The following is a 23,194-nucleotide window of genomic DNA, read 5'->3' as shown; positions in this document are numbered from 1 at the left end:
TGTGTATTGTATTTTTCAAGTAATATTTTCTTATGAAAAATTATATTTAATATTCTTTGCACATACACAAGTATGAATACTAGTTTATGTAAATATCGATTATGGGATGCAATTAAATATTTTCATTGATGGGCTTGATATACATCCCAAACTATGTGATTTATGATGTGACCGCGTGTGCACCAAAAGTTCACAAGGCTACAATTCTATATATCTTTCGTGCTTTTAATAAATGCAACAACATGTTTCGGATTAATTGGATTAAGATAACCTTCTAGATTCAAATTCTGCTAAATAAGAATTCAAAATAGGGGTTAGGAGGAAGAACATTTCAGGTATAATAGGGTAGTCATCTAGCTGTCAACCAACATAATCTCTGTCTTATTATAAAAAAAAATACTTCTAAATTCTCTTCACTTAAAACCCCTAACTTCAAGATTTGCCTTAAACAATTGTCTTCGAAGTGACACTTCAACTAATTCAACCCGCTTAATTAGCAACAACTCACGAAAAAACAAAAATAAAAAGAACATCGAGTAAAATGGGGTTGGTCTAAGAGTTTGGTAGTGATTGACTAAAATCATTTTTATTTTTTAATATCTAAGTTTTGAGTTTTGAGTTTTTTTTTTATTTGAAAAAATACTTGTCACTTGAGGGAAGGATTCTTGTGTCATACATGAGAAAAATAAAATAAAATAAAATAAAATAAAATAAAATAAAATAAGGAGAATCACGGAGATTTTTTTTTTTTTTTTTTGATGTTTTAATATTGGCTCTCGTTTGAGTTCCTGTGAATTAAAATAGGAAAAAGAAGAAGAAAGAAATCACTAACTAATGCAAGTTGTGCACTACTAAGTATGATATGAGAAGTACTATGTTTTATTGTTTTCTAATTAAGTGTTGTCTATTCTATAATTATAGCTTAATAATACCTACACCAAATTGTGTTTTTTTGTTGTCTAATTCTCTAGATATTATTATTCAGAAATAAGGCCTATCTATCACTTCTACCTAAGGGATTTAATATAAGACTTGGCTTTGAATTTGATTTTTTTTGAATAAACTGAGAAGTACATCTTTTAAAAAATTTGGTTAAAAAAAAATACCCTAGACCATATCACGAAACTAAAAAGAGTTGCTTGATGATTATTTAAATGTCCTCGAAAATGAGATTTTTTTTAACATATAATTGCTATTGTTGAGTCGAGAGTTTATCGGAAACAAACTTTCTATCTCACACATCATATTGATGTTGATGTTGTTGATTGCTATTGTTAGCACCATTTTATGCTGTTGTTAGGGCTCGTTTGAATATGTGGAGGGATGAATTTGGAAGTTTGAATTTTCTTCACCTAATTCTACTTAAATACTCAAGGAGGTGGAAAATAATATCTTCAAAAAGAACAAATACTTTCTTTCCTAATTGTAGGTTTGGGTTGAGAAAACACAATTTGACTAAACTTGGGACCCCTTTGTCACAGAATAAATAAGACAGGGGCTCTACCACTAAAATCATAAAGCCTAGTTCTCCTAATCATTGTTTCAAAAGTTGGTGCTTTTGCCTAAATCCCACCTACTTAAAGAATCTTAATTGCATTTTAATCAACAAAGTTAGAAGCAATTCCAATTCTTGCAATTTCTTTATTTCAATGGTATCTTTACCAAATAAAAGCACTCATTTTATTGGTTTGTGGGGTTCTCATCATGCATCTCGTGCCACCAAGATACATAATAATTTTTACGTTTTTCTATATTTTTCAGAAAAGATTTTTAATAGGCTTAATTAATCATAAGAATATTTGACCAGACTATCCATACGTTCTCACTTAATTAACACTCCTCTAATTGGAGCACTGAGAATAAATTTGAAAAAAAGTAATAAATGTTCTCGCAATTCAATTTGTCAACAAGAGTTTGTATTCTGAAATGATATCAGAGGGATTTATATTTATTGTGAAAATTCTGTTTTCTATATGATTAATATCTTCTTTTTCTTCTTTTGAAAAAAGATTTTAAATCAAATAATTTACGATCAATTCATCTAACATTTCTTTTTTTAGATGACAATTTTTCACATCTAAATTATGTATTAGATATACTTCATCTGTAACAACTTCTGAGATTTTTTGTTTACAGCAATATTTTTTCTCGATCTTATTGAATTTTTTGAGCTAACTACTTAGGCTTCAAAGGAATATACTTTCTTTGTTTAATGTTGCTGGATGAAGAAGAATAGATGCTATTTTTAAAACAATTTCTTTGAGTGGAGAGGCAAGGGGAAAGAGATTGGAAGGATATCTTTTTGTGAGAATTTAATCTTTGCACCTTTAAGATATCAAGTAACAGCGCTCTACGAGTGCACTACTATTATAATGTTTAAATATTACCTCACTTATATACTTGGTAGTATATATTATCATGGCAAGCACAATTTCTGTTCTAACATAATTATATATTATTGTCTTAAATGTCTTATATGTTGCAGCTAATTAGTTCGTTCAATTGGAAGCTTAGTTACTGGTTCGGTAAAACTTAATAACTTTAATTTGTCCAAAATCATGTATTTATATTTTAAAAAAATATTTAATATGCATATATAATTTATTTAGAATTCAATAAACTGCATTTTCTAGTATTTAGAGCCTAAAACTTAAACTTTGGATTTGCCTTTGATTGTTTGTTATATATTGACAATATAATTTTATAAACCATTTGAACCCTAATAAGAAACATGATGGAAGGAAGGACGGTTGATTCTTTTAATCGATGCTCCCTTAAGAATGATTTTGGACCAAATGTTGAATGCATTATTACTATAAAATGATAGGAAAAGATTAAACAGTATTGTGATAAAAAAAAGAAGCTTAGATTGTCAATTATTAGTTGACTTTTGATCAATTGGCTTTGACGAAAGTTTATGTTGTCATTTTTTCACCTTGTATTGTACATAGTTAGTTCAAATGAATTTGAAATGGAATCTTGATTTTAGAGATTATTTTTTTCCCAATAGAGTTTGGTTAAATATTTTGACAAGTTGAAATTTCATAGGGATGCATGATCTAGTCAAACTCTTAACCTATGACCTTCATTTTTTCTTTGATTCTTGAGATTTGTGTGAAATGCTAACGAAAATGTGAAAAATGAAAAGGAAACGCAAATTATATAAATTTGACACACTTATTATACTTTATTTTATACGATTGTTTTACTTCTTGTTTAGTCCAAAACGATTGTTATACTCCTATAATTGAACTTTGATATATTTTATAAAATTATATCGTGTTAAGAATTCTTCTTTCTTAAATATTGTATCTAATTATAGACGATCATATAAAACGAAATGAGGAACTAAAAATCATGAAATCGTAAATTTTGACATGCCAAATATATAGAGAATCATGAACTAAAAATGGACATTGTAAACTTAGATACTATTACATCAATAATATAAAATTTAAAAGGCTCTATTTTTTAGAGGAGACAACCAAATAAATAATTGGAGTTTCAACAGTTGTAATCCATTTTTGTGTAATATGTGGGACCTCTTTACCTTCTTGTTTTGGGGGAGAGGGGGTGGTTGCCTGTGGTAGGGGTAGCTAACTATATATGAAGTGCAAATGAGAGAAGAAATAAATGAACTTTAATTTGGAATTAGGAAGTGACCATTTAAGAGTAAGTCCCTTCATTTCTTTCTTTAGCTTCTTGTTAATCTGTTATCATTCTCTTTAATCCCTTCTGATTTTACATTATGTTGTTTTTGTGGACCTATATTTACAAGTAAATATAATCCAATTTTCCATGCAAGTTACTATGCTTATAAAATTTATGATATCAATACAAAATATCAAGACTTTTCCATCGTTGGTTTCACTATTTTCTTGTTATTGTTTATCTTTCATTTGATCATTGATATTGATCGAAGAGAACCTTGGCGTAACTGGTAAAGTTGTTGTCACGTGATCTGAAGGTCACAGTTCGAGCCGTGAAAACAGCATCTTGCAAAAATACAGGGTAAAACTGCGTACAATAGACCCTTGTGGTCCGTCCCTCCTCCGGACTCCGTGCATAGCGGGAGCTTAGTGCACCGGGCTGCCCTTTCCGATCATTAATATTGATTGGTTTTTATGATCAGCCAAGTTCCAGCTTGTATATTTCCTCTTGTACTTTGTTCTTATATGAAGACAGCTTTTAAATTTTAGTTGACCTTTAGTTCTATTTTATCACTGCATGCCAAACATGATTGCTTTATTTCCAAATCACGACCCTTCAAGAAAGTTCCAGTTTCACTTAATTTTATATTATCTCTTTCTCTGAATTTAAAGATATGATTTTTATTTGTTCATGAATATACAAATTGGATTGCCTTATCTCTGGAATGCTTTAGGTATTCTTGTTTGTCATTGTTGTTATTTTATATCATTCTGGTTTCTGATTGAGACCCTTCAGCCATTACAGCTAACTTTTTAATGTTTACTTAATTCATTTTGTGGTTTTGACTAATATTACGGTATTTATTTTATAGAGGACTTTTGCTGACTTCTTGTTTTACTGTTTCAATCCTGAGATATTTCCTCAATTTCTTAATATGGGGGCAATAAAAAGCTCCTACATTTTTTCAGTATGGTCTAGGATAATAAGGCAGCCCGATGCACGAAGCATCCCGCGTTCACGCAGGGTCCGGGGAAGGGCTGCACCTTCGGGGTTGTGATGTAGGTAGCCTACCTTAATGCAAGCATTAGTGTCTGATTCCACGGCTCGAACCCGTGACCTATAATGAATGTTATATGTATGGTGCAAATCATGCTTGAACTATAGCATAGTCTTAATCAGATCCTTCAATATAATTTCAAACACCAATATTTGGTTTTCCAAAATATCTTTTTAGCTTCAATCAGTTAGCTTTCACATGGGTGAGTTTAGATAGAGTTCTGCCTAACAGTCAACATCTTATTATTGTCTTAAATTTGTATAGTTATGTATCTTTGATATGTAGGATTCACCAAATAGGTCATTTAGCCTTTAGTTCTTTGAGGGAATGCATTGAGAAGTTGATATTACCATTTTTTGGCATGTAAGGTAATGAATAATTGATACTTTACAACTTGAGAAAATACAAGAATAGTAAGGTTTGTTTGTGCATATCTAAAGTGCCTTTCTTGGTGTTTTTGAATGCTATAATCTTGCAGTTTGTTGATATATACAAAGGAGGAAGGGAGTGCTTCTTGTTGGAATTGCAGTTTTGGTTGGTATATGCAAAGGAGGTAAGGGAGTATTTTTCTTGGAGTTGTGAACTTAGTCTTGAGATATGGGTGGATGTGTTTCGAGTCCGACTAAGAAGATAAAGTTAAAGACAAAGTGCATTCGCAAGTCTCGTAGATTTCGAAGAAAGGCACCATCTTCTGTTTCTGTTGCACCGATAGAGCAACTTACTGGTGTGAGAAACTATGTAAGAGATGTTGATGTTGGTGAGTTTGTCACAATAGACTATGAGAGCAGGGCTGCACCTATTGGTGGAGGGGATTGTGTGTTAAATCCAGCATTTCATCTCTCCCAAAACTTTCATCATGTAGATGTAACTGGTATGGATACTTGTAACAAGCATTAATTTTCTTGAAATAGTTGATCTTCTTGCTCAGCAAACATTGATTACTTTGAACCTATGTTGCTCGGGCCCTCCAAAAATGTCGCCGGCGGGTGCGTCTGGGATCCTCCAAAAGTAGTGTGTTTTTGGAGGATCCGACACGATGCGGTAACATTTTGGCGAGTCCCTGCAACATAGCTTTGAACCAAGCAAATGAAAGAATTTTTAGCATCCGTTTACTTGGTTATAGGAGCTAGATGCCAAGGAAAGTTAGGCATTTCAAATTGCATTAGAAGTGTTTAATTTCCAAGGAATTCTTTAATTTGCAGGAGTAAGCCAAGAGGAAGCATGGTTTGATTCTTTCAGTGTCCTTGAGTCTGATTCAGACGAAGACTTCACTAGTGTTCTTGGGGGTAATCAATAAATCCTAATCCAAATTCTAACAGTAACCAAAAGAAGTTATTTCTGAGTTCTCTTTGTAATTTTACTTCCAGAAATTTGCCCTTCATTGGTCATTGCTTCTATGAGCATATTAGATCATCAAAGTCAAATCGAAAGCGCCTCACACTCTTACGATACCATCAACAACAATGATATATCATGTGTAAGTCACTTTAGCATTGTGAAGGTCAAAATGAAATGTTTTGCTCATGTATTTGTTAAGGCTTCCAAGTCAATGATTCGTTTCTCGATACTTAATTCAGGTAGATGGAAATTTTACTAAGCGGAACAACATTGTGGAGGATCCAATTTTGACATCTCAAAGAAGGAAGTTATCAGTTGTAACACTTGCTGTTAATAAGAAACTGCATGATGGGGAAACGACGACTGAGTTTTGTGAGTGTCACTGCAAATACTAATACATACAAATTCATCTACGTATTTAGATTTGTTTTGATCATATAACTAGTATACTGTCAAAATCTAAAGGACTTTATAAAATAACTAGGTTCTTCAAGGAGATTATTGTATCGTCCAAGAGCAGGATTTGTTGTTCCACATTATATTGATATGAAACAAACTCAAGGATGTTGGAGTCGCATTGCACCTTCTGTATTTAAGCTTCGTGGCATGAATTATTTCAGGCATGTTTGCGTTGTGTACAATGAGATTTGCTAGAGTATCTTGTTTCGCTTTACATTCAAGCTGATAAGACTTCTATATTTCACAAATGCAGGGATAAAAGGAAATTTCCTGCCCCTAACTATTGCCCTTATGTACCTATTGGTGTTGATCTATTTGTTTCTCCGCGGAAGATATCTCATATTGCACGGTATCTTGAGCTTCCCTTTGTAGAGCCACATGATAAAGTCCCATCGCTTCTCATCGTCAATATACAGGTCCTCTTGCAATGCATAAATTCCTTAATAAATCAGACTTGCATTTTTTACCTTTTCTTGACACTGTCATACATTTATTCTATTTAGTTGGGATTAACTACTTTAACTAAGGCTCCATGTGGATTTTATGGGTTCTTTTGGAAAATGACTTGAAAGGGAGCCTTGACGTAACTGGTAAAGTTGCTGCCATGTAATCAGGAGGCCACAGGTTAGAGCCGAGGAAACAACCTCTTGCAGATATGCAGGATAAGGCTGCGTTCAATAGACCCTTGTGGTCCGGCCCTTCCTCGGACCCTGCGCATAGAGGGAGCTTAGTTCTCCGGACTGCCTTTTTTCTGGAAAATGACTTGTTACTGTTATTTTTATTGGACTGAGACGGGCTTAATAGAGCGACATGACACTGAAAATTCATATAGGATTGAGGCGGAGTGTTGTTTTCGTGAAAATAACTTACAAAAATTCCGGATTTATTGTTGCAGCTGCCTAGTTATCCTGCCTCAATGTTCCTTGGTGAAAATGATGGGGAGGGAATGAGCCTTGTACTATACTTCAAAGTATCAGAAAATTTTGAAAAAGAGATTTCTCCACAATTTCAAGACAGCATAAAGGTAATAGCCTGTTCTTAGTTTCTATTTTCCTTTATATGAATACTACTTTCTTTTATCTGGAATACATGGATTAAAACTTTTTCTACCGATACATATTGCAGAGATTAGTAATGGATGAGATGGAAACTGTAAAAGGTTTTGCAAAGGAATCAACAGTTCCTTTCAGAGAAAGACTAAAAATCATGGTTGGCGTAGCCAACCCTGAAGATCTTCATTTAAATCCCGCGGAGAAAAAACTTTTACATGCGTATAATGAAAAACCAGTGCTTTCGCGTCCTCAACATGCCTTCTACGAGGTAATGTTTTTAAATTCTAAAATCTTTTCCTCTTTGAGATCTCATAGATGAATATCGTCAAATTATTTCTTAAATTTTGGCATATACATGCATATAGTGAAATTTCAGCTGCTCATATCTAGATTAAAGAATTGAAATGAGATATACTTAATAAAGAAGTCGCACATTTGATATGAGCAGCTGAAATTTCACTATATGCATGAAGTATCTGTTGTCTCCTATAAGTCTCCTATATGCAAGAAGTCGCACATTTGATATACTTTTTGTTGTCTCCTATAATCAGAGGCGGACCTAATATAACCTATGTGTTATATTGAGCAGAAGTCTTGTATATGTATGTGTGTACCTTAAAAATGGTTAAATGAAATCATTTGGCACCTTGAACCCTAAAAGCCTTTAGGGGGCACTGATTGAACAGAATATTGTGCCCCCGTCGCGTTAAAATTTTAGGTCCGCCTCTGCTTTTATAAGTTCATTTTCTTACTTTTCTTAAATAATCTCTTATCATTATCTTGTTCAGGGAGGCAACTACTTTGAGATAGACCTGGATGTTCATCGATTCAGCTACATATCCAGGAAAGGATTTGATGCATTCCGAGAACGACTGAAACATGGAATTCTTGATCTTGGATTAACAATTCAGGTTTAGTTATTCCCAGAATCATTTTCCTATGCTCTAAAGTTTACATTTTCCCACAAGTTATTTTTTAACAGAAGTTCATTCTGGTTTTTATCAGCATGTATAGGAGGAACATGAACTCTGAATTCTTATACAAACAGTTCTTTGCACTTTGCATGTTATATTTGGATAACTGTAGGCACAGAAGCAAGAGGAGCTGCCAGAGAGAGTTTTGTGCTGTGTTCGATTGAACAAAATCGATTTTGTAAATCGTGGCCAGATACCTCAGCTTATAACCCCTGTTGATAACTGAAATGATTGAGAGCTAGGCTAATAGTTGTAAATTTTGTGACAAGAGAGAGAATGGATTCTGAAATGTAGCTATCACACCAATTTTATTTGTATCAAGAGTGACAAAATATGAAAAGGTTTAGAACCTTTTCAATGAAATCTGACAAAATTGAAAGTTGAATTTTAATTTCTCCAATGTATAAAGGTCCACATCAACTTTAAAGGAAAGTCCCTGTTGGTTACCCTCAAAAGGTCCTCAATTAAACACTTCAGAGGAAAATGCGATGAAGTCTAAATTATCATGCTAGTTGTTGTTATGTCACAGGAAGAAGCAAACCTGAAAATAAAGAAGATAAATAACACAAAATTTTAACACGGAGTTTTTTGTAAAAACTACGGGATCACAAAGATCCAAAAAACTCCACTATGACAATAAGAAGGTTACAAAACCCTTCTTTAGACTTGAAGCACATTCAATCCTATCACTATAAAAAAAAATACTGAGAATCATAAATTCATAACAGAAAAATAAATAAATAACAAATAATTCAATTCATAACAGCAAGAAGATTGTCCAAAAAACTTCATGTAAATTCAGATGAAAGGCCCAACTATAAACGATTACAAGGTAGAAGGATTGGCGTTAAATGCAAAAATAGTGTAGTCGTTCACAGTGCTAGTTCAAATGCAGCAATAAACAGCCAATAGATGTTGGAATACAAAAGCATTTACAGAAAGAATGCATATAGAAATAACACAGCTAACCCTGTGCTCTTTTTGAGAACATTTACAAACAATTCATATTCAAATCACTCCTTCCTGACCTATTATTTCGTGTCAACGCAACTTCTGTACCATTTCTGTTCATGATTGTTGGGGGAGACCAAGATCAACATTGCAAACGCGACAAATAGAACCATTCAGAAATAAGTTACAGCCCTCTACATGGCCAAATTCTTCACTTGCTTCCCTGTTGATTACCATGCTGGAATGATGCTTTCATAAATCATGTAATTTGTTCTTCTTTGAAACGTAGAAGCACTATAGGTTGTTGTTCATTGTTTGGAAAGTCAGTTCTTCTCATTGCAGCCGGTTTATCAACTACAGGGTTGTGTGGCCTCAATTGTGACATAGAGTTATTAGTGGTATTATGGCTACTGTTCCTAGCTGCAGGCACATCATGATTATGTTTACCCTCATATGTTGTTATGACTGCTTTAGGGTCACTTGCCGCCCTTTCGACATGCTTTCTTACGTTACATCCTTGGCTGGTACATTTGTAATAGCTTCTGCAGAAAATAACAAGGCGTGTAAAAATTATGGCAAGCAAAATAGCCACGAAGCAGCTGGCTTTGAAACAAAGACTTCTAAATAAATACTGCAAAGAGAATGTCTCAACCAGCAAGATTCTGACAAAAAGGGCAGCCCGGTGCACAAAGCATCCCGCATTTATGCAGGGTTCGGGGAAGGGCTGCACCCCAAGGGGTGTGATGTAGACAGCCTACCCTAATGCAAACACTAGTATGGCTGCTTCCATGGCTCGAAAGTCAAAAAGTTGGCAAGATTATAGTCAATATGGTAAACATAAAAGGAACGTAAATGTAAACTGGATTTCTCTACAGCTGATATTTATTAATTTAAGGTTCACTTTACCACAACTCCACTCTTAAAACTAGCTGAACACCAAATGTATAGATGATATCGTGGAGTAGTTCATTGACAATAAAGGAGTAAAATAAGATGGACATTTTACCTTGGATAGGGGTTTCCTTTAACAACCTTCTGTCCATACTTTCGCCATCTATAACCATCATCCAATAGATCAACTTCACTGGTTGTTTGTACAATGATCCTAGGTTCTGTAACTGTCCGGTGAGAACAAGCTGCCTCTGAAGTTTGTACTTCCACAGCCCTGCAAAGTACAGACATGTTAGGATAGAGAAGAATAGCTGTCAAAATAGACATGGCAGCAAAAGGAATTACTATGCAATAGTGCTAAGGGTGAAGGAAGATACCTCCGCTTTGATTCCCGTTCATCAATGTCTCTTCCATCCACTCTAGTCTGAGCATCACCCACTTCCTCACTGTCACTTGATCCGGAGATCTGGTCATGTGTTGCTTGGCTGGATTCATGATCCTTCATTCTTAACGAATAGGATGTTTCGCCCTCCTTGGGTTTGTTAAAATTTCCGGCCAGACCCTCAGAGCTGGGCTCATAGGACCCCTGAAGATTATAATTTCCATTTGGATTTCCACTTTCTTTTGAACGCTTACTAGATTGAGGCGGCTGATGGTTGTGCTGGCCCTTATATATAATCTCAGTCACCTGACCATCGAGGGAGCGCTCAACCTTCTTCTTGACTGGACAATTTGAATGTGTACACTTGTAATAGCTTCGCGGATATTCACTTCCCTTGACCTGCTTCTGCCCATACTTTCGCCAGTTGTAGCCATCATCAGCAGGTTTGTCAACAGCAAAGGAAGCAGGTTCTGACCTCTGATCAGATAAGGAAACATCTGATGACTCTTTCACGATGTTAGGATTTAATGCAGGAGGAGGTATCTGTTGGTTTGCTGCTGCATTTGATGCTAAGGACTGGAACTGTGACAATGACGCTGCAGCTGCTGTTGAAGAAGACGGATAGTCAGGCCGAATGTGCAGTTGAGACTGAGCAGGGGCTGCCTGAGTTGTAAATTGAGCAAGCACTTGCTGATGTGACATTCCAAAAGGGCCCTGTCAAATGAAGATACATAACTAACTTCGAAGAAGCAAATTCAAATTAAACTAATAAGGGCTCGTTTGGTACGAGGGATAAGAGATAATTAATTCCGGGATTAAATTTGAGATGAGTTTATCCCATATTTGGCTAGGATAAAATCGTGGTATAACTAATCCCGGGATCAGTTATCCTGGGATTGTAGTGTTTTTTTTATCTCTATGGAAGGGTAAGATAACTAATCCCGGAATAATTAATCATGGGATAACTTGTTTCCCAACCAAACGACCCCTAACAGTATCAACTTATATGCAGCAACAACAGAGTGTTCTCTCCCAAAGCCAAGTATAGAACATTTACCATCATCAGGATATTTCTAATTTCAGAGAGTGTTAATTACCGAAACTCAATTATGTTACTACAAACACAACCTGCTTGTTTACAAAATCAAACTCTTCCTGTCTGGTTTTTCTTTTTTTGATTCATCACTGAGGTTTTTCTACAATCTGAATACGATATTGATTTATTATTTTTATAAATGAAAGAAGGTCCACAACAAAGATGTTCCCTCTCGCCATATCTATACTTACTGGATGGGTGCAGATAACAATGTAATAATAACAAAGCTAGATAGAGATACTGTTCATTTATAATTGATTCAGATAGCGAGACCCACGGAAAATTCCACCTTATTCGTGCGGTAGCATCTAAAAACCAAATACCTGTATTTTCCCTAGTAACAACCAAACATTAACAAAATAATAACACATCTGCAAGACGTTACGCCGAGTAGCTTCTGTTGTCTTTTCTCTTTATCAGGCCATGTTAGGCCAACAATTCCTTTTCTTCCAACTACTCCCCAGTCTAATATGACCGGCACTAGATGAGGCCAAAAATGGTTTTCTACATGAAACCTGTGGATCAACTAGTAGATAAGGGAAATGGAATGGATTCATATATCTATCTCTATCTACCTGGTACTTAACTTACCAGGTAAAGGTAAGGTCTGCGTACACACTACCCTCCCCATACCCCACTTGTGGGATTAGACTGGGTCTGTTGTTGTATATACATAGCTCCAGCCATCTTGAGCCGGCATTCAAGTAGACAAGTTAATGAATCATAGAGAGTTAGTACAGTGTTGATGAAGCTTTTATTTTTTTTATTTTTATTCCTTAAGAAATTACCATACTTTCAACTATTGAAATCGGAAAAAATTCTATTTAATAAGCAGTCATAGAGGAGCAAGGATCTGTATGTATAGACTTCAACTTGTCCCTAGGTAAGGGCAGATATAACTAAGTGGAAGTGGCTTGTTAATCCACCATGCGTGGGTCCATCCCCGTCTTAAGACGTAAAATTACCAGGATTGAATCCCGGTGCACTAAACTCCCGCTATGTGTAGGGTCCGGGGAAGGGTCGGACCACAATGGTCTATTGTATGCAGCCTTACCCTGCATTTCTGCAAGAGGTTGTTTCCACGGCTCGAACCCATGACCTCCTGCAAGTTTATCAGTTACGCCAAGGCTCCCCTTCTTACTAAACTGCATTAATACCTAAAATTCAGAACTTTCTGTTGACTAATGTGATTAATGTTGCACTCAGGAAAAAATGGATGGAGTACATACTCCTATAAATAAAGGATTCTCAGTTTGCAACCAAGGATCGGCCAGCCTTTTGGTCCAAGCTCAAATTAAAATAATGTAAAGGTTTAACCTTGATATAATGGCGAGTTATGCTCAAGGTCTCGCAACAGTTATTGTATGTGACAATTTTCAATATAGGAACTATCTCTACAAAGAATGATGATCCGGAAATGATAATACTTAAGTTACAAATTTTCTGCCAGAATAAATACCAACAAATAAGAGAAATCTAGTGATAAACGGTACCTGGGCTGTATTAGATAACCGATAGAATAGTTGAGTTGTGCCCAAGCTGGCCCGACACAACCATCATTTAAAAAAAGAAGGGTATGCTTGGAAATATCAAAAAGGAAAAGAAGTGTACGCTTGTGTTAGATGAACAGAGAAATTGAGACTATTGCTCTGACAGTTTCTTACTAGTACTATGTTTCTAGCTTTGTGTCTTCTCGTCAGAGTCAGATACTTTAGTCAAGGAACAACAAAAGGCACACTCCAGAATCCAGATATAAAGGAAAAACACTTTTGGCAGTAAAGTTCAAGGCTTTTAGGAAATAATTCCTTTTCCGAGAGACTTACATAGAAGAAGAGTATACGTAATTGGCAAAGTTGTTAGCATAATTGATAAAGTTGTTGCAGGAGTTCACGGGTTCGAGGCTTGCGTACAACTTTCTATACAAAAGTTTCAAAAATTAAAGCCAAAAGCAAGTTACTAACTATGGTAACATCTATAGAATTCCATTACTTCTTAGAAACTAATTACCTCAAAAATCAATCTAACCCTTCAGACTTGCAAAACCCATAGACCTAAAAAAGTAAAGTATTCACAAATCATTTCTTTAAATCATGATTCGCCTCGGCATATTGCCTATTACATGTCCATCAAAATACTTGCAATCAAATTTTCACATGTTCATAAAATCCAAATAAACTACATAAAAATCACAAAAAAAAGAAAGGAAAAAGAAAATCAAGTTATGAACTTTTATTAAAATACCTGGCCAGGTGAGAAGAACCCATCAAGCAAACCACCTGGGCTCAATCCAGGCGGTACAGTAAACGTTGTAGGCGGCTGACTTATCACCAAACCCGTTGGCCTACTCTGCTTATACTCCTGAGCCATAGCCGCCGTAGACGGCGGAGGAACTGGCGGGAAACCCGGTCGAACGCCGGAAAAACCCGCCGGAGATGACATTGCACCGGCGAGAAGCTGAGAAAACGAACGACAATCCGAATCCGGATCATTATCCGAGAAGAAACTGGATACTAGGGTCATTGGACCCGGGCTAATACCATTTGACCCGCCCGAAAATAAACTTTCCATTGAATTTCTCGGTGGTAAAGTTATTGTTGGACGTAGTAATTGAGCTCTTGACGTTGATGATGATGATGATGATCCTTCATTCTCAGCCATTGATTTTGATGACTTTTTTTCTGTTTTTTTTCCTTTGAAACTCAAATATGTGGAAAATTATTATAATACCATTTCTTGCTTGTTTTCGTTGGTTTTTCTTCTGGGTTTGTTGGAGAAGGGAGAGAGGTGGGCTGTTTTTTTTTTTTTTTTGGGGGGGGGGGGGTGAGGAGAAGATATGGGGGATGGAAGTTTGTATACTGTCCAATTTGGAAAGAAGAAACAGAAAGGTGTTACAGGATCTGAACAAAACTGAGTAGAAACTAGAAAGTCCACGCTTGCAGTTGCAGATACGAAAATGGAGGCTTTGCAGTTTTTGCTGTTATTACGGTCTTCCTTTTTCTATTTAAATGACTATTATACCAGAATATACAAGTGGAACATATACAAATTTGGGTTTTCTCGGTACAGTTTATCGGATAATTTTTTGTTGCTATACTCAAATATTATTATAAAAAAATATATATTATAATATAACATAAAAAATTAATTCAAAAAAAAAACTTGATCGTTATAGTATAGTTTTGTATAAATGATAACTCTTGTAAAGAAGTCCGATTGTATCTAATATATAGGCTATCCAGGTCATCCCAAGTAGAGGCAGCTTCAAGTACCTTGGGTCGTATCCAGGGAGGGGAGATCGACGAATATATTACACACCGTATTGGGGTAGAATGGATGAATTGGAGGTTAGCATCTGGAGTCCTGTGTGACAAGAGAGTGCCACCGATACTCAAAGGTAAATTCTATAAAGCGGTGGTTAGACCGGTCATGATGCACAGAGCTGAGTGTTGGTCTGTTAAGAACTCACATATCCAAAAGATGAAAGTAGCAGAAATGAGGATGTTGAGGTGGATGTGTGGGCACACTAGGATGGATAAGATTAGGAATGATGATATTCGGAAGAAGGTACGTGTGGCTTCCATTGATAACAAAATGCGGGAAGCGAGGCTCGGATGGTTCGGGCATGTACAGAGGAGGAGCCCAGATGCCCCGGTAAGGAGGTGTGAGCGGCTGGTTGTGGAGGGCATGGGAAGAGGTAGATGGCGGCCAGAGAAGTATTAGGGAGAGGTGATCAAGCAGGACATGGCGAGGCTTCAGATTTCCGAGGACATGGCACTTGATAGGAAGATGTGGAGGTTGAGTATTAGGGTTGTAGGTTAGGAGGTAGTTGAGTCTTGCCTTACTTCGTCCGTTGTGAGACTAGTCTGGTAGGGTTTTTGTCTAAGCTAACTAGTGGCAATGTCGTATCTTACTATTTCGCTTTTCAGTGCCGGATCTATTTACTAGTTATCGCTTTTGTTTTGCATCTTTCTTCTGGATTTCATGATGTTCCTATTTTTCCTATGATTTCTGTGGTGATACTGATATTGTCTCCTTTTATCTTTTTATCCTCTTGAGCCGAGGATCTTTCGGAAACAACATCTTTACCTCTTCGGGGTAGGGGTAAGGTCTGCGTACGTACTACCCTCCCCAGATCCCACTAGTGGAATTTCACTCGATTGTTGTTGTCGTTGTATAGACGTTGAGGCTAGACTAATAAACAGGTCGAATACACAACCTCTAATCAAGAATTGAGAAGTACTAACTATTTCATGGTGATATTTGTTAATACTAATTAATATAATTCAGTTTATATAATATGTTAGTTGTTTTATTTTCTAGGTTTCTAATTTCCAATGGCTATAAATAGTTGTCTTCTAAATGATTTGATAGTATGAAAATTAATATATAAAAGCTTAACCCAAAAGTAATATGATAAAATATGGTATGAAACTATTCCTTATGAGTTACGTTGTTGTGACTCGCGAATTTAACACTATGATAATTGAATGTGTTAAAAAAGACAAAGTAACCAAAAACCAAATGTAATTAATTAAGTTAGAAAAAACTATAGTGATCTCTCTTGCTAGTTTAACAAAGAACAGAGAACATTATTGGAAGCAAGCTAGGCTCTATATAAAAATAAAAATAAATACACAGAAAACTCTAATCTGTCTTGCAAGTTTTGACAAACAACAGAGAATATTTGAAGCAAAGATCTGTATCGACGACATTAAGTAATTGGAATTAAAAAGTTTAGTGTTGTTACACTTATATTAGATTTAATTGATTTAGCTTTTTCATGAATGAAAATCTATAATTATAAAAACAATTAGTACTCCCTCCCGTTTAAAAAAAATAAACGTAATTCTATTTGGAGAGTCAAATAAGATTTTTTTTGACTAATTTTTTGTAAATAGTTTCTAAATATTTCGAATCAATAACTATGTGATTTATGGTACTTTTTATGTAATTTCTAAATATGTATATTTTATTTTTAAAAAATTTAAAGAATCTATATTAGAATGCATATGTAAAATTATTTAATTTGACTCATGTACAATTAAAATATAGGGACTATAATTTATCTATCTTGATAGAAATATGATCCGGATAGGACAGCCGCTACCTTTTCGGTGCATTCTAGATAAACTCTATTTCAATGTAATAACTCGCAAATTATACTAAAGAGATAAATCGAATTAGACAAGTTCTGTGTGACGAGAGCGTCCGAGAAAGGTTGATTCAAATAATTCATATCATTGGCTATAACTAATTAGGATGGGATAAATTTGATTGATTTTCTTGGAAAATGAAATATGGGATTTTCTTATTTTAAAATGTGGCATCAAAGTTGCAGACCCGACGACTTAAAAGTTGCCGTGAAGCATAAGATAATCTATATAGACGAAAAACAGTCTGTATAATTTTGGCTACTAGTGGGCACGTTTTAGACTCTAATTTGGACATTCGGTTTGTGCTATTTTTTAAATGGTTGGAGAATTTTACACCACATAATTAAACTCAATTATTTTCTAAAAAGTTTAACATCATTAATATTTTTAAGTACAAGGAAATTGTCAGTTTTCTCAATTTTATTCTTTGTTTACGAATCCTAATATGAGGCCTAGAATTAAATAGGATAAGAAAACACTAGTTCTATTGGAAAATTTTAGCACAATCACCCCTCTCCTGTGATTAAATAGCTCAGAGTGTTATTTTTCTACATATTTAAATTACTTACGTTCCAAGGGAAACACATAATGCTAAAAGGTCATAATTCGAACTCAGATCAAAATAACCTCTTGAATGGACACCATGCAACAAGTTGTTACAAAGTGTTAAAAAGTCAATTACTTACTGTTAATGCTAAAAAAATCATTCTTGATCAGCTCGGAATATCTTTTTTTAATGTGTATATAATAAGTTGAAATTCCATTAAGTAGGGAGCATTTTTCTTTCAATGGGTTTTATGCAGCATGAATCTAAATTAATCGAGAGCTCGTATAAGTATCGGACAACGAATGAGAAATTTAAAAAACGTTACATGATTTAAAAGAAAAAAAGGAAGGACTTTACTACGTTCTATCTCATGTTAGTAGTTGGTCCCTCACTCATTCGCATTAACGATACCATTTATTTAGAGAAAAAGTTAACATCATAGGATAAAACACAGAAATGCAAAAGAAACATAATTTTTACCAAAATTACCAATTCGTAGGAATGAAGACATTGTCGGTGAAGTGCAGGCATTGATTTCGTACAGGGAATTGTTAAAATTGTTTAATGTATAGTTATTATATTTTGTCTATATATCTAAAATCAGTAAAAATATCACTACTAAAAATCCGAGAAAATCCGTTTGAGGCATACCGACCAACGTTGGTCGGTCAACAAAAACGACCAAAAAATCTTCCAAAGCGGATGGAAACTACCAAAAAAATATTTTATATTTTTTTAAAAATACATACCGAACGAAATCGGTCGGTATATTGGTCAAATATTTGACCGCAATGGTCAGACTTGCTTAGTCAAAATACTTTTTTTATTACTGACCAACATCGATCGGTAATATGGACTCACATTTTTAAATTTTAATAATTATATTATTAATTAAAATATTTTACAAAATTTATAGTTGAATTTACCGACCAAAGTCGGTCGGTTATTACAGGAGAAGATTTTACCGACTAACTTTGGTCAGTAGCTATAATTTCTGGAATATAACCGACTAACTTCGATCGGTTCATAGGTCAAACATGGTCAAACTTTTGAATCACATTAAAATTTACTATCTAAATAATATAAATATAATCCATTAACACTTTATTTTGTAATACAAATAATGAATGCACTAACATATACTATAACAAGCTATACATAGTTAAAGTGGTACAACGAAATGTGTGTGTGTGTGTGTGTGTGTGTGTGTGTGTGTATACATAGATGAAAAAAGTATTTTATAAGCTTTTTGAGGGATGGCATCTAATTTCATTATTAGCTTACTAATTTACTAATTTCAATGTAAATATATTCATGTCTTTTATAATCGCGCGAAGAGCGTGAAAATTTACTAGTTAGTATATATAATTGATCATCATCAAATATATCTATTTGCAAATTGATTCATCGACTTATAACTTACTTAGATGCATCGATGAATATTAAAAATAAAACGTTTCGACCTATATTGATGAATATTAAAAACAAAACGTCTCGACCCATATCGATTAATCTATATCATGCATTATTAGTGATGAATGAATGAAATATAGAAGAATACTAAACTTCTTTGACATGTATATATGTATCACAAATTAAATAAATGAAAGAAGCTATTAGCATTAAGTAAACGAGTTAATATAACAATCGACTAAACATATTAAAATAGAATAATATTGGTTTACCAATTCATCAATTGATCAAGTTTTCGTACGTAGTAATGTATGTAATTGATCATCAATTACAATATAATGTATGTGTGTGTGCGTGTGAAATAACTCATATACTTAATTTTTACTTAGAAGATTAACTTAGATATATGGATACAAAAGGTAAAACGTCTTGACCGTTATTTATTAATCTATGTGATTTGCAATTAGTTATAAAACGAATGAATATATAAGACAAAATGTGAAATTCAAATAAAATAAACGTATCATATATATACCTTTATTTTTTTTTATTATGATTGATTAATTATATATATGTGTGAATAAAATATATGCTTATAATTTATTAAAAGTAATTAGTTAATATAACTATTTATAAATATTATGCTTATAGTTTGTAAATATTTATTAGTAAATATATATATATGTGAATAAAATATATGCTTATAGTTTATAATTTTTTTTAAAATTTATAATATTTTAAGAAATAATAACATAAAATAATTAATTTAGGTTTTTTAAAAATAACCGACCGAAGTCGGTTGGTTAACTGTGGTCAAACACAGTCAACGGTCATTTAAGTGTACCGACCGACTTTACCGACCAATGTCGGTCGGTACCTTAATTCTATATCTGCAATACGGGGTTTCTCCCTCATTTCTCTTATTCTCTTCTCAAAATTTTCTAACTCCCCACTCTCTTCTCCCTCACACACACAACATCCTTCCCCCACTTCTTCTCTATTTCCCTCATACAAATCCCATTCCCCACTCCACGTCGCCATTGCCCCCACATCGCCACTACCCTCGCCGCTGCCGCTGCTACTGCCTCCACTGCTGCCACTGCTGTAATGACCCGACCAGTCGTTTTAAAAGTTATAGTCTCATTTCCCTATTTACTGCTCATTTTGTGCTTTATAACTGTTATGTGACTTGTCGGGGTAGTCGGTTCAGGTCCGGAGAGATATTTTAGAATGAATTGGAACACTTAGTTTCAAAGTTTAAAACATAAGTTGAAAAGGTTGGCTGGATATTGACCTATGTGTAAACGACCCCGGAATATAATTTTGATGATTCTAACAACTCCGTATGGTGATTTTGGACTTAGGAGCGTGATCGAAATTTTATTTGGAAGTCTATAGTGAAATTTAGCTTGAAATGGCTAAAATAAGAATTTAAGTTTTGAAGTTCGACCGGGGAGTTGACTTTTTGATATCGGGGTCGGAATCCAATTCCGAAAATTTTATAGCTCCGTTATGTTATTTGTGACTTGTGTGCAAAATTTGAGGTCAATCGGACATGATTTGGTAGGTTTCGGCATCGAATGTAGAAGTTGAAAATTCTTAAGTTTTATTAAGCTTGAATTGGGGTGTGATTTGTGATTTTAGCGTTATTTGATGTGATTTGAGGTTTAAAATAAGTTCGTATGATGTTTTAGGATTTGTTGGTGTATTTGGTTGAGGTCCCGAGGGCCTCGGGTGAGTTTCAGATGGTTAACGGATCAAAAGTTGGACTTAAACAGCTGCTGCAAAAGCTGCTGCAATTTTCTTCTGCTTGAAAAATTCGAAGCCCAGAAATCGAGCCAGGGTCAAAGGCCATGATCGAGGCTCAGGGTCGAGGGCCAGGATCGTAGCCATGTTCGAGGCTCAGGATCGAGGGCCATGTTCGAGGCTCAGGATCGAGGACCATGATCGAAAAGCTCAGGATCGAGGGCCATGATCGAAGGCCAGAATCGAGGGTCATGATCGAAGGCCATGATCGAGGGCCAGGATCGAAGCCATGATCGATGCCCAGGATCAAAGGTCAGTATCGAGGCCCATGATCGAGGTCCATGATCGAAGCCATGATCGAGAGCCATGTTCGAAGCCATGATCGAGGGCTAGGATCGAGGCAGGACCGAGGGCTGCGTGGACAGAACTATAAAACGGGGGACTTCGCCCCATTTTCCATTTTTGATAAATTGGAGCTTGGGGAGAGGCGAGTTTTGGGAGATTTTCAGAGAAAACATCAAGGTAAGTGTTCTTAACTTAATTTTGGTTAGATTACCCGAATCTATCATTGTTTTCACCATTTAATTAGTGTTTTGAGATTAAAATTTGGGAAAATTTTAGAAATCTCATAAAAAATATTTTTTGATATTTTAGTGTCGATTCAAAGTCAGATTTGAGAGAAACAAGTATCGTTGGATTCGTAATTGAATGGGTTGTCGGATTTTATGAGTTTCGCCGAATTTCGAGACGTGGGCCCCACAGACATTTTTGAGCTAATTTCGGATTTTATTGAAAAATGTAGTATATTCTTATGAAATTGATTCCTATAATTTTAATTGACTGTATCGAATTATTTTGGCTAGATTCGAGCCATTCAGAGTTGGATAATCGAGGAAAAGGCCTACTAGTGGATTAAATTGGAGCAAGTCGAGGTAAGTGACTTATCTAACCTTGTGTGTGGGGGAAATTTTTCCTAGGATTGGTATTGATGTGATAATTATAATGTGATGAAAGTCGTATACACGAGGTGATGAGTGTGTACACGGGCTAAATGTAAAGGATTATGTTTTTAAATTGTGTAAATCACTGTTGCATATTAATTAAATTATTTTATCTTGTTATATTCTTCATCATTGATCTGATTTATATACTTTAAATTTTCTTGAACTTCTCTTGCTAATTATTTTTACATGTTTAGCTGAAATCTGGTTTCGTTTATTCTGTGCATTATTTGAAGGTGGAATTTTTTAAATTTAAATATTATTAATATGAAGTATTTGATATTTTAAATTTGGAACTGAGGCAACCTATTAAAAAAAAATTAAAATATTTTTTTTAGCTGAGTTATTTATTCCCGAATATTTTTGTGAGATTTTGTACTCATCGTGATTGAGCCGTGAGCTCCCTCTTCTGGAAAATATTGTTGATGTTGTTTATTTTGGCAAATTAAATTATTTGGGCACTTGAGGTACAAATTATGATATATTGTGATATTGATACGCATACAGTGGTATAAGGTCTGGGTGTTGAAATGCATGCAGTGAGATAAGGACGACTTGATACGCGTGGCTAGTAGGGAAACTATTAGAAGTCATGCGGTGCGATAAGGGTGGCTAAAACGCGGGATGCTATTTCGGAAAAAATATTTTCTTTAAAATAAATTGTGAAGGCTCCCGCGATGATATAAAGAAATAAAATATGTGAATTTATTTATGATTTGGGACTACGAGGCGATACCTCGGAAGTGCCCTTGTTGATATTGATTTATGGCCGCAGTTGCCTTTGATTATTATTGTGATTTTCTTAAAGTTGAAAAGAATTCTGTTTTGTTTCCACGAGGTATTATTTGCCATTAATTTGCGTAGTTAATTGGTGACATACTACTTACTTAATTCATTTTCATTGTCATTTTATTTTTATTATATTGTTAAACATTTCACCTTGTCTTTTATTATTCCAGTAGGGCCTGACCTGACCTCGTCACTACTCTACCGAGGTTAGGTTTGGCACTTACTGGGTACCGCTGTAGTGCACTCATACTACGCTTCTGTATATCTTTTTGTGCAGATCCAGGTACATCCTACTAGTCCAGACATCAGTGAGCTACCTGTGTACGGAGACCTCGAGGTATATCTGCTAGCGTCCGCAGATTACGGAGTCCCCTTCTATCATTATTATGTTGCTTCCTTATTTTCCTTAGACCCTAATATATAGATACATTGAGGATAAATTCTTAGAAGCTTGTGACTTATTTCTACCAGGTTTTAGGAGTTGTAATTAAGTGAATTGCAGATTTATTTATTCCATATTTCTATTGTTATTCCGCATTGATAGGCTTACCTAGTCTTAGAGACTAGGTGCCATCACGACATCATAGGGAGGGAATTTGGGGTCGTGACAACTTCCCCTCCTCCTCCACTGCTTAAAAGTTCCAGGTTTCGATTTGAACTTACATTGTTTGTATAATTCTTATATTTTGTTAAT

General features: G+C 34.8%; 2 protein-coding genes across 9 annotated transcripts; one reads left to right on the top strand and one right to left on the bottom strand.

The window, feature by feature from the left end:
* The first annotated feature begins 3,590 nt into the window (after positions 1-3,590).
* Positions 3,591-8,939, top strand: LOC107774871 (uncharacterized). 8 transcript variants are annotated; one of them, XM_016594521.2, is made up of 12 exons: positions 3,654-3,672; positions 4,994-5,076; positions 5,187-5,579; positions 5,911-5,994; positions 6,076-6,185; positions 6,286-6,418; positions 6,531-6,666; positions 6,759-6,921; positions 7,401-7,529; positions 7,631-7,825; positions 8,346-8,468; positions 8,644-8,939. In XM_016594521.2, exons 3-12 carry the CDS (start codon positions 5,306-5,308, stop codon positions 8,755-8,757), a joined length of 1,461 nt encoding a protein of 486 aa, XP_016450007.1. In that variant the 5' UTR covers positions 3,654-3,672; positions 4,994-5,076; positions 5,187-5,305; the 3' UTR covers positions 8,758-8,939. The 8 variants fall into 8 exon arrangements, with proteins under 8 accessions (XP_016450009.1, XP_016450007.1, XP_075103983.1 ...); XM_075247882.1 differs by lacking the exon at positions 3,654-3,672 and adding an exon at positions 3,771-4,709 and having other exon boundaries at positions 4,994-5,071; XM_016594520.2 differs by lacking the exon at positions 3,654-3,672 and adding an exon at positions 3,771-4,709.
* Positions 8,940-9,305: 366 nt separating this feature from the next.
* LOC107774869 (putative WRKY transcription factor 4) lies at positions 9,306-14,859 on the bottom strand. The gene is made up of 4 exons (XM_016594518.2): positions 14,093-14,859; positions 10,751-11,469; positions 10,489-10,647; positions 9,306-10,024 (listed from the first exon to the last, which is right to left on the bottom strand). The coding sequence occupies exons 1-4, from the start codon at positions 14,507-14,509 to the stop codon at positions 9,742-9,744; spliced, it is 1,578 nt and encodes a 525-aa protein (XP_016450004.1). The 5' UTR covers positions 14,510-14,859; the 3' UTR covers positions 9,306-9,741.
* Between the last annotated feature and the right edge of the window lie 8,335 nt (positions 14,860-23,194).

Source organism: Nicotiana tabacum, chromosome 24 (genome assembly GCF_000715075.1).
Source record: "Nicotiana tabacum cultivar K326 chromosome 24, ASM71507v2, whole genome shotgun sequence".
NCBI lineage: Eukaryota > Viridiplantae > Streptophyta > Magnoliopsida > Solanales > Solanaceae > Nicotiana > Nicotiana tabacum.
This window is presented reverse-complemented; position numbering and strand designations above follow the sequence as displayed.

Bases quoted from the DNA above. Each gene is read 5' to 3' on its own strand.
- LOC107774869 (XM_016594518.2), bottom strand. From the start codon at position 14,509: ATGGCTGAGAATGAAGGATCATCATCATCATCATCAACGTCAAGAGCT. The intron at 10,648-10,750 runs GTATCTTCCTTC...TGTACTTTGCAG, and splicing joins GAACGGGAATCAAAGCGGAG to GGCTGTGGAAGTACAAACTT. The intron at 10,025-10,488 runs GTAAAATGTCCA...TATTTTCTGCAG, and splicing joins AAAGGAAACCCCTATCCAAG to AAGCTATTACAAATGTACCA.
- LOC107774871 (XM_016594523.2), top strand. From the start codon at position 5,306: ATGGGTGGATGTGTTTCGAGTCCGACTAAGAAGATAAAGTTAAAGACA. The intron at 5,995-6,075 runs GTAATCAATAAA...TTTTACTTCCAG, and splicing joins CTTCACTAGTGTTCTTGGGG to AAATTTGCCCTTCATTGGTC. The intron at 6,419-6,530 runs GTGAGTGTCACT...TAAAATAACTAG, and splicing joins GGAAACGACGACTGAGTTTT to GTTCTTCAAGGAGATTATTG.